Source organism: Acinonyx jubatus, chromosome C2, assembly GCF_027475565.1.
Source record: "Acinonyx jubatus isolate Ajub_Pintada_27869175 chromosome C2, VMU_Ajub_asm_v1.0, whole genome shotgun sequence".
Classification (NCBI taxonomy): domain Eukaryota; kingdom Metazoa; phylum Chordata; class Mammalia; order Carnivora; family Felidae; genus Acinonyx; species Acinonyx jubatus.
The window spans coordinates 25,183,702-25,195,874 of NC_069384.1; the positions used below are offsets into that span (position 1 = coordinate 25,183,702).

The 12,173-nt window shown below is 34.0% G+C and overlaps 1 protein-coding gene across 1 annotated transcript in view; it reads left to right on the top strand.

The window, feature by feature from the left end:
- Positions 1-12,173, top strand: part of TMPRSS15 (transmembrane serine protease 15) — a 120,290-nt gene that overhangs the window by 31,397 nt on the left and 76,720 nt on the right. Inside the window, exons 8-11 of the mRNA XM_053220661.1 lie at positions 1,552-1,660; positions 6,880-6,986; positions 8,061-8,201; positions 8,817-8,966. Coding sequence (XP_053076636.1) covers positions 1,552-1,660; positions 6,880-6,986; positions 8,061-8,201; positions 8,817-8,966 — 507 coding nt within the window. The remainder of the gene's footprint in view (positions 1-1,551; positions 1,661-6,879; positions 6,987-8,060; positions 8,202-8,816; positions 8,967-12,173) is intronic.

Below are 12,173 nucleotides of genomic sequence, written 5' to 3' on the forward strand. Positions count from 1 at the left end.
CCAATGCAATTAATTCCTAGCTCATTGTTTTTAAACAGACTGAGTCTTACAATTTACAATCTTACACTCTTACAATCATAAAGTGATTTCTTATGCTTTTAAAAAAATACCAAAAATAGCAAAAAGCCAACCAAAAGCAAGAGAGTTCTGCCAAGATTTCTATATGCTGTTTAATATGTCAATTTTTTCCTTTGTCCATATAAAATATTTGTTGTCCTATAATAGCTTGTATTTAATTACTTGACAGAAATGTTGTATAATGTTACAATGAGATTTTCCACCCATTAGCTTATTCTAAGTCTCACATTCTAAGAGCAGCAATTTAATTTTAGTAATTTTTTTTAATCTCCCTATCCTCCATTCTTCTGGCCTATAAGGAATTAACAACCTACCAAGAGAAAAAGGACACATTCTAGGAGTAATTATTTTAAAATGTAGTATCAAGAGTATTAAGTAAAAAGTATATAGAAAATAATCTAAGAAAAATTAAAGATTGTGAAAAAATGGCTTTTATTTTTTAACACATAGTATGCATTGTAACTGTAACGGGAACACAAAAGTTAGTGAGGTATGGTTCCTGGTTTATGCCTTCAGTAAGATTTTAAACTAGCTGGAAATGATTCAGATATAAGTTAAAGACAACTAATAACACGAGACATCAAAGAAAGTATATGAAGTAAATATGCTACAAGAATTAAAAGAGGAAAATGAGTAGTCATGAAATGCAGAAGACATATTCAGGAATATTGAATGACAATATTGAGATAGCAAATTCATACAAAAGAAGCAAGAAGTTTAAAAGATGGGTGGAATAGATCAGATGGATGGAATTTGCTACAGGCCACTGGCACCACCTATATCATTTGCCTGGCCATATTGTGATCATTTTCAGGAGGACATAGCACAGAATGCATATATTTAAAATTCACCCTCCCTCCAATTTAATCAGGAAAATAAGACCAAAAAATAGTAGCTATTTGTCTAAATTAGGAGTTTATAATTCAAATATATTTATTTCCTTAAAAATGTGAAAAAATAGGGACACCTGGGTGGCTCAGTTGGTTAAGTGTCCTACTTGGGCTCAGGTCATGATCTTGCAGTTTGGGAGTTCGAGTCCCACATCAGGATCTGTGCTAACAGCTCAGAACATGAAGCCTGCTTCGGATTCTGTGTCTCTCCTCTCTGCCTCTCCCATGCACTGCTCTGTCTCTCTCTATCTCTCAATAATAAATAAACATTAAATAAATTTTTTGAAAGGTACTCACTTTAAAAAAAATGTGACAAATACTAAAAATGCAGTTTAGGTATGGGCATTTAGAAGTAAAATGCTTTTCTAAAGGAATCTATGGTGAGTTATGAGCAAGTATATGAAAATTGGCAATAGATTTTAAACATGAGATCTGATCTACTCCTATTGGATCATTTCAGTCATACAGATTCAGTCATAACTGTTCTGTGAAGGGTTCATTAGCCAATTTGAATCCCATTTCACTTGATAAAACTTTCCAGGACTGTTTTTTGTCTAACACGACTTCTCATTTTTTTCCACAGCCACAGCTTGTGATGGCAGGTTTTTGTTGACTGGAACTTCTGGGTCCTTCCAGGCTGTTCATTACCCAAAGCCTTCTAAATCAAGTGTTGTTTGCCAGTGGATTATACGGTAATATATCATTTTCTATTCCCTGTTGTTAAGTCATAAAGTCTTTCCCTGATACAATAAGTCTTACCACCTATTGTAGTCTATTTTTTAACAATCATTTTCACTGGCTATGAAGCAGTCTTCCCAACTGATAACCTGTCCTAGAAGTTTCTCTCTCATTCTTCAAAAAGGTGTTCTATCCTATGGGTAATACTGTCTAATTAATGGGGCCATCGTAGGATTCTGTGGCAAACTTTCTCCCCCTTATGATTGGCACAAATCAAGGGTTGCCAAAGTGAACAGCATACATTTACATCTATATACTGCAATATATAATATTTCCCATTACTTGCATCCTGGCCACCAAGGATTCTTTTCTCATTATGCCAGCATCTATATGAAAATGTCCTCTGATGTGATTTAGTCATGGCAGATTAAGAGTTGGGGACACCCTCTACACACATCCTACTAGACAATAGTAGCTAGATCTTGAATAACACTAAGATCAGTTAGCATGTCAAATACATGATATTGACCTCCAAGCTCTTAATTCAATCCACTAATTCAATCATTATGATGATCCAAATAATTAAACTGCTGAAGACAGATTGACCTCGATGTTTATCTAAGCATTTTGCACACAGGAGCAGTATCTGATGTTCCTCCCAGATTCCAAAGGAAAATAATTTGTATTCAAATAAATAAAAGCAAAGCTGAAATAAACTCATTATAACTTTTTAAGTTCAGTTTAAATAAGTTAATGAGCAATATAAATTTAAAAAAAAATCATCTTAAGCCACTGATCGTTTTTCTCCACAGAGCATGAAGAATAAACATTCTCTGGAATTCACTTTGATAAATGACATTCTAGTTAGTTCATTTCTCTTAACAGCTGGGTAGGACTGTGGTTTCCCGATCCAACTTACTGTATAATAGTTTTAATCATTGTGATGACTCACTAGAAAACTAGGAGAATCAACATTACGACTGATTAAAGAAGGTTATAAGGCAATGCCAAACACATTCTTGCCAACCATGTATGATAGAAAATGGTTCCATAAAGATTCACAGTGTTGTTTCCTTGTGTAGACATACCCCAGAGATAAGATGGGATATGAAGGGAAATTCGTATTTCCCTTCAAATTCATGAAGGGAAGAAGAACATTCTGTTCTCTTTAAATAATTTCTATTTTGGAGTTCAGCCACATGTAAGATATGTTTTCATGCTCTAGACAACATGTAACTTGTATGCCAAAGATAAGATTTTGTATTCAAAATGACAGCTCACTTGTCAAGTGAAGAATTAACCAATTTGGGGGATATTGTTTCTAATAGAATCAGATCAAATTTAAAAAGAAGCATTTATAAATGGCTATTAGCATTGATTACAAGTAAAATGAAAAATATTCTATTCCTTACTTAAAATGTCAGCAGAAAGGTTTAGAAAAATCTTAAATTACTTTCTCTGAAAATGGAAAGAACATGAATCCTAAATTATTTCTTCATGCAATCTTTGAAATTTTATTCACACCAAATAAATATAATTTAATTGTTAAATTTAATTGTTAAATGCTTAATAAAACTGGATCAAACTTGTAGGAGAGTTTATAAGGAGAACCCAACAAACTTTTGCCATAGTAGTAATATCATTTATGTAACAATCAAACTATGTTAATTAAGGATTTGTATGGTTCTATTCTTTTTTACTTTTTTTCCATTACTTAATTTTTAAAACCATTTTTAAGAAATACACCACTAGTGCAGCAATGATTTCCAAACCCCAAAGGGCCTAAAATGTTACCCTAAACACTGCACTTCAAGATGAAATCATGAATTAATTAATCATATAAACAACCTAAGTATTTTGTTTTTCTTCTTGAAACTGGTTACTACAATGGTGATACATTGTCTTTGATAGTTTGTTTTTCCTAATTATGATCAAAGGGGGTCATAAAGATAATCATGTTTCCTATAAGCTTGAAGACCATTAAATGGTGGAGAAATGTTTAAGATGCAATTAAACTATATTTTGGTCTAGACCAGCCCATCGTTGGAATTATATTAAAACTACATTTAGCAGAGAATCAGATATGAAGAATATGAGCACCCGAGACAATCTGTATGAATTCAAATCTTCCCTCTACAGATTCAAAATATGTGATCTCTAGCTAATAACTAAATCTCTTTGACCCAAAATTTCTACATCCTTAGAGTTCAACATCTCTAAATTCAGAGGCCAAAGTTATTATTAAATGTAGTAATGAATGTAAAGGGCTTAGCCCCATATTAAATTATCAAAAAAACTGGGCTTTAAAAAGATTAGCTATTGATACAAAAATACAAAATGCATAAGTTATATTTAGAAAAATACCCATTCCCTTAAAAATCAAAAGATAACCATGTCTACATTTTAAAAAACAGATATTATATTTTCTAATTAGTCTTCTATCTATAAATGACCAAATTTTTATTGCAAGTTGGCTTTTCTGAGTCAGAAGAAATACTCACTAGTTTCTCTCTTGTACCTTCAACTTTATACATAAAGAAAAGTAAAGGAATCCTGAAAGCAAAATTTCCTAAGGAGTTTCTCTTGTATCTCTCAGCTTTATAGCTTAAAAATAACACATGAAGGAAAATTCATTTTATTCTTCCCTAAAGACATCAAAAGTTCAATTAAAAAACTAGAAATCACTCTGAAGCCTACTTCATTTCTTCTTCCCATGTCTTCTTAAACTTTGACACTGGAGTCCTGAGGTCGCACTACCAGGCTCACTCACCCACCTCTAAACTGACCTAACCGAGGCAGAATTTGTATAAATGGCTGCCACCATTTGCAAGATCACATAAGAACTGACAAGATTGCATATGTAGAAAATCACAAAAATACACACACACAGACAATCTGTTAGAACTAATAAAAGAAATCAACAAAGTTGCAGTATAAAAAATTCATATAAAAAATCATGTGTGTTTCCATACACTAACAATGAACAGTCCAGAAAAGAAATTAAGGAACAAACCTATTTACAATAGCACCAAAAAGAATAAAGTACCTAGGAATAAACTTAACCAAGGAGGTTAAGACTTGTACACTGAAAACTACAAAACATAGTTGAAAGAATTTAAAGAAGACACAAATAATGGGAAGACATCTCATGTTCGTGGATTGGAAGACTTAATATTGTTAAAATGTAATAATATATTAATGTCCATACTACTGAAAATGATCTATGGATTCAATACAATCTCTATCAAAATCCTAATGCCATATTCTTACAAAAATATTAAAGAAAGAATTCTAAATTTCATATTAACTCATAAAAGACCCTAAATAACCAAAGCAACCTTGAGAAAAAGAACAAAGCTGGAGGCCTCATACTTCCTGGTTTTAAAATACATTACAAAGCTACAGTAATCAAAACAGCATGGTACTAGCATAAAAACAGGTACATAGACCAATAGAACAGAATAGAGAGCCCAGAAATAAACCCACACCCTATGGTTAAATGATCTTTGTTAGGGGTTCCAGGACTACACAAGGGGAATACAACCGTCTCTTCAACAAACAGTGTTGGTAAAACTGGATATTCACATACAGAAAACTAAAATTGGACCCTTATCTTACACCATAGAAAATCAACATAAAATGGATTAAATACCTAAATGTATGACCAGAAATCATAAAATTCCTAGAAGAAAAGATAGGAAATACATCATGCATACACCAGCCACATACCACACATGAATCACACATACAGCACACAAATACACATAATATTCACACAAGACACATACCACACACACCACATATAAACAACACATATACAACAAACACCACAAATACAACACACATACCTATTGCATGCATCATACACAAACACCATTTGGAATACCACACATATCACACACATGAGACACACTCAGTACACACATACATACAAACACCATATTCACCCCACACATAAACAACAAATATGCAATCAACACACATACGACAAATCCACCACACCCATATCAACCAAATACCACAAAATCATATCTCACATACATAAAAAAAAATAGAACTCTTCACAACATTAGTCATCACAGTGATTTCCTTTAGTTGCGTAGACAACTAAAGCAAAAATAGACAAGTGGCATTATGTCACATTAAAATCATCCCACACAGCAAAGGAAGAAATCAATAGAGTAAAAAGGCAACCTATGGAATGGAAGGTAATATTTGCAAGCCATATACCTGATAAAGTGGTAATACCCAAAATATATTAGGAACTATTACAACTACATAGCAAAAAAACAAAACCAAACAAAACAAAAACCAAATATCTAATTTAAAAAAAATGGACAAAAATCTCAAATAGGTACCTCTCCAAAGAAGACATACAAATAGTCAACAAACATGTGAAAAGTTGCTCAACATCAACAATCATCAAGGATATGCAAATTAAACTCACAATGATTAAAAAAAAACCAGAATGTTATAAATTTGGTGAGGAAGTGGAGGAAATAGAACCATGTGCACCGTTGATAGAATGTGAAGTGGTGTGGTAATGATGGAAAACAATACAGAGAGGTTCTTCATAATTTTAAAAATAGAACTAGTGTACGATCCAGCAATCCCACTTCTGGATATTTATCCAAAAGAGTCAAAATCAAAATCTCTAAGAGATATTTGCAATCCCATGTTCACTCCCACTGCAGCATTATTCACAACAGCCAAGGAGTGGAAACAACCTCAATGTCCATGACTGAGGAATGAATAAAAAAATTGTGGTACATACATACAAGGGAATATTTTTCAGTCATTAAAGGAAGGAAATCCTGTCATATGCAACAACATGGGTGAACTTTGAAGATATCATGTGAAGTGAAATAAACTTTTTACAGAGGGGCAAATACTGCATGATTCTATTTATATGAAGCATCTAAACTATTCAAATTCATAGAGACAGAAAGTAGAATGCTGGTTTCCAGGGACAGAGGGAGGGTGAAATGGGGAATTACTGTCCAATGGTATAGAGTTTCAGTAACACAAAGTGGAAAAAGTCCTAGAGATCTGCTGTACAACATTGTGCTTATCGATAACAGTTCTGTATCATAAGCTTAAAAATTCATTGAGCATCAATCTCATGTTATGTGATTTTTAAATCCCAATTAGAAAATACATCCAAATTTTAGAATGCATAAAGAGTTTTGACAACTTGTTAAGAGTGTAGTAACCTATTTTTTGCTTAATTTAGTGTAAATCAAGGACTCTCCATTAAACTGAGCTTCGATGACTTTAATACATATTATACAGATGTATTAAATATTTATGAAGGTGTGGGTACAAACAAGATTTTAAGAGGTAAGTTAAAACAAATATACAATCCATTATCAAAATGAAAATATGTAAACTCTTTGAAGTGATGTGTTTTGACTTTGATTTTAAACTGAATATGGACTTGAAATTTAAGTTACTGAAAGGAAAAGGCAAAACTGGTTTTCATTATAAAAATGAACAATTTAGTTCCCTATGTGATCAATCTTCTTAGTGGTAAAATGGTTACTACTTCACATTACCCTCTTCTAACTATTTTTTAAAATAAGATGGAATTTTCCAAAGAAATATAATTGTGTCTTTGGCTACTATGCTTTGTTTGTTTCTCCCCATTAAGCAAAATTCAGACAAACCTCGAAAATCATTGTTCTCATTTTCTCTAACATTGCATTGGTTATAAACTCACAGAATGTCTTCCTATTTTCAACATGCACTCTACTATTCAGTCTTTTGCAAGACTATTATGAATACAACGAGTAAAACAATGGCTACCCCAGGATGTAGGCTCATTAAATGATAGGTATAGGTGGTATTGTCCTTTCATAACCATTGTCATTATATACATGGACAGTAATAGAAGCCGAATAGAGGGCGGGGAATTCGCTAATATATATGTGCCCACTCTACTCTGTCTGGTCCAACCGTTATATGGGTAGAAAGACAAAAAACTACTCTTGCTTCTATTATTGTGACCAAGCTTTAGCCATTATTAGTGTGGCATGAGCAATACCTGACAGAGCCAAATTTTTAGTTTTATAACTGCTTAGTTTGTGTGTTTCTTAGAGGAAATTTTTCAATAAAGGGATGCATCTTTTCTTTTTATGAGTATATAGTGTTGTACAGCTAATAATTAAAAACAAAAATATAGCTTTTTCAAACCATAAATATGTATAATAATTTGAGGTTTTCTAACACTTAGGAGAAGAGACATTTCAATTAACCAATTAATCATTACTAGTGCTCATTATACTGAGTGGTATAATATAGATTGATGAATCAATTTTTGATAGAATAATAAATTGACGGATGGACAGAAGGATGGATGGATGGATGAACAGATCTATAAGTATATAATAGTCATTCTTTTTTTTTTTTTTGTAGCTTCTCTCTGGGAAACCAATCCTGGCACAATTAGGGTCTTTTCCAACCAGGTTACTGCCACCTTCCTTATAGAATCTGATGAAAATGATTATATTGGATTTACTGTGACATATACTGCATTTAATAGCACAGAGCTTAATAGTAAGTATTGTTTATTATTTAGCCTTTGAATTTTAAGATGCTTTAATATTGTAATGGAATTTTAAAAGTAGCAGAATTTAAAGTTTTAGAACAATGTCATAATTTGTTTTATTATGCAGGTTCTTTAATGAGTATCTCATGTATACCTCTCTCTCCTTGATACTTAGGAAAATTGAGAAATTAGAAAATAGTTCATGTTCTTCAAAAGAATCAAATAATCAATTCCAGAAAAATTACAAAGTTTCATATATGTATACACACACATATGCATAAAATTAATTCTTAGAATATTCCAGAATATTGACCAATATTCTGGGTAAACCAATAGAGATCAGATGTAAAATTAAAGAATACTAAGAAAAAGAAGCTTGCTTTGCTAAAGGCCTACTGGGATATAGGAAGCATATTAATTTAAGACAGTTGGCAACAAAAAGCTATTTTTTTCAACTAAATGGAATGAAACGGAATGAAGATGAATTAAAAAAGACTATATGCATGACAATTATAGATATACAAGACTGTATAAGACTAGATTATTTTTGATGCAGTCGGTTACAGTTAGTCACACTGTGGGCTAAATTTGAAGTATTTTCTTCCTCTTTTTTTAATTCACAGATTATGAGAAAATTAACTGTGATTTTGAAGATGGCTTTTGTTTCTGGGTCCAGGATCTAAATGATGATAACGAATGGGAAAGGATTCAGGGAAACACATTTCCTCCTTTTACTGGACCAAATTTCGACCATACTTTTGGCAATTATTCAGGTATAATTCATATTTAATTCAAAATCAAAGGGAAGCTGGTGTTTTCTGCAGTTTAATGTGAACAGCATTAAATTAAAAATAGTCTTTTCAGATTTTCTTTTTTAAAAAAATCATGGACTAACAAATGTTTTGAAGTGAAAATGGTAATCAAATAGGCCAGCAAATGAGAATATTTCAAAAGATACATTATTTTACCCCGTATATGCATGAAATATGGAAAAGTACACAGAGGCTATTCCAGATAAGATTTAGGTTGTTGGGAGGAGCCAAGATGGCGAAACAGCATGGAAGTTTTTTGTGTGTCTTGCGTCCATGAAATACAGCCCGACCAACACTAAACCGTCCTACACACCTAGAAAACTGATTGGAGGATTAACACAACAATCTGCACAACCTGAACCACAGAATTCAGCAGGTACGTGGTGTGGAGAGGTGAACTTGGGGACAGAAGCCGGCGGCAGGCAGGGAGCGGCGTTTGCAGGTGAAGAGAGGACAGAGACTGGGGGGAGGGGAGCATACGGGAAAAGCACCCCTCCCCAAAAGCAGCTGGAGAGAAAGTGGAAAATTGGAAACAGCCACAGGGACTAAACTAAAAATGGAGAAAGGATAAAGGAGAGGGTTTAAATTCCATTAAGACTGTAAACAAGGGGAGCGCAAAGGTTGCAACTCCACAGCTCCATACCTGTAGGTGCTCGGGTGAAAAGGGCGAATCCCCAGGAGCAGAACGGGGTCCAGGGGGTTCTCGGACCACACAGAGAAAAGCGGTTCCATTCCTGGAAGGACATTTGGTGGAGACTGTTGAAGCCACCTGGTCCCAGCAGATCCCAGAAAACGGCCACATTTGCTGGTGCTGGAACAAGGTCTTTAAGGGAGAAGCCTGGTGCCAGATGTGTACTGTGATTTCCCATAATCCCTGAAATGTTGCTGCTACACTATCGCTTGAAGTTTTTCTGGGCGGGCTGGCACCTGGCTGCAGTCTCGAGGAACCGGCAGCAGCAGGGTCCCGCAAGTGTTCCTGGGTGCAGCTGGCATTCAGCCATTGCTCGGTGAGACCCTCCCGCAGAGGGGCGGAAAGGGTCAAAGCCACAGTCTTTCAGAAGTAACGGGCCGGGGAAACAGCCGCATCTGAGACAAAACTCGGCAGAGAGGTAGGGCCTGGGGCTTGGTCACGGACAGTGAAGAAGCAGGGAGTGGATGAAACCTGAAGACAGAGGATGGGTGCGTGATTGCTGATCCAGGAGAACAGTTCCGACACTAGAGACTGGATACTTGGGTGACACAAGTTTCACCTATCCCGCGCATGCGCATATGCATTTACCAGTGCGGCAACAATCCACCCCAGTAGGCTAGCAGCGCCATCTAGAGGAGAATGGAGCCATTACACTGAGCCCCACCCAACTGGACCAACCTCGCTCTTCAAGAACACAAGTCTCACCTCCTACTTAGTTTAAGGACTATAAAGTGCTACATAGTCTGATTTCTAGGGGAAAATGAAGTAATTCCAGTCCTATTTCAATCTGTTAGCAGGTCCTTCTATTCAATTTTCTTTCTTTGTTTTTTTCTTTATTTTCTCTTTTACACTACTTTTCTTTTTCTTGAATACAGAAAGAGAAAAAATTCATTTTTATTTTCAATTTTTATTAAAAATATTTTGCTTTAATTTTTTAAATGTATTTTTTACTTTTGTGTAAATGTTTTCAAATTCTATCTTACTTCCATCATTTTATTTTAGTCTACTTCAGTGTATTCACCTTTTCAAAATTTCAAACGATTTCCTTTTTATTACTTTTTCTTTTTTCTCTTTCATTTCTTTTCTTTTTCGTGAATGCAAAGACAAAAACTTCATTTTTACTTTTGATTTCTATTGAAAATATTTTCTTTAATTTTTTTACTATTTTTTTGCCTATGCAATTTTTTTCAAATTATATTTTACTTCCATCATTTTATTTTAGTCTGCTACAGTGTATTCACTTTTTCAAATTTTCAAACGATTTTTTCTTTTTTCTCTTTTTCATTTCTTTTCTTTTTCTTGAATACAGAAAGAGAAATATTCATTTTTTATTTTTTATTTTCATTAAAAATATTTTTCTTCAATTTTTTTCTACTATATTCTTTACTTTTGTGTAAATTTTTTCAAATTCTATTTTACTCCCATCATCTCATTTTAGTCTACTTCCGTGTATTCATTTCTTCAAATTCTCAAACAATTTCCTTCCCCCACCTTTTTTTTCTCTAACCTGTCAAACCACTTTCAACACCCAGACCAAAACACACCTAGGATCTAGCATCATTTATTAGATGTGTGTGTATATGTGTGTTTTTAATTTTTTAATATTAATATTTTTTAATTTTAATTTTTTTAATTTTAATTTTTCTACATCATTAATTCCTTTTCTCCCTTCAAAATGACAAAATGAAGGAATTCACCCCAAAAGAAAGAGCACGCAGAAAAGACAGCCAGGGATTAACCAACACAGATACAAGCAAGATGTCTGAACCAGAATTTAGAATCACAATAATAGGAATACTAGCTAGAGTCCAAAATAGATTAGAATCCCTTTCTGCAGAGATAAAAGAAGTAAAAAATAGAATGAAATAAAAATGCTATAACTGAGCTGCAATCACGGATGGATGCAGAGACGGCAAGGATGGATGAGGCAGAACAGAGAATCAGCGATATAGAGGACAAACTTATAGACAATAATGAAGCAGAAAAAAAGAGGGAGATTAAGGCAAAAGAGCACAATTTAAGAATTAGAGAAATTAGTGACTCATTAAAAAGGAACAACATCAGAATCATAGGGGTCCCAGAAGAGGAAGAGAGAGAAATAGGGGTAGAAGGGGTAGGGGAGCAAATCATAGCAGAAAATTTTCCTAACCTGGGGAAAGACACAGACATCAAAATCCAGGAAGCACAGAGGACCCCCATTAGATTCAACAAAAACCGACCATCAACGAGGCATATCATAGTCAAATTCACAAAATACTCAGGCACAGAGAGAATCATGAAAACAGCAAGGGAAAAAAAGTCCCTAACCTACAAGGGAAGACAGATCAGGTTTGCAGCGGACCTATCCACAGAAACTTGGCAGGCCAGAAAAGAGTGGCAGGGTATATTCAATGTGCTGAATCAGAAAAATATGCAGCCAAGAACTCTTTATCCATCAAGACTGTCATTGAAAATAGAAGGAGAGATAAAAAGTTTCC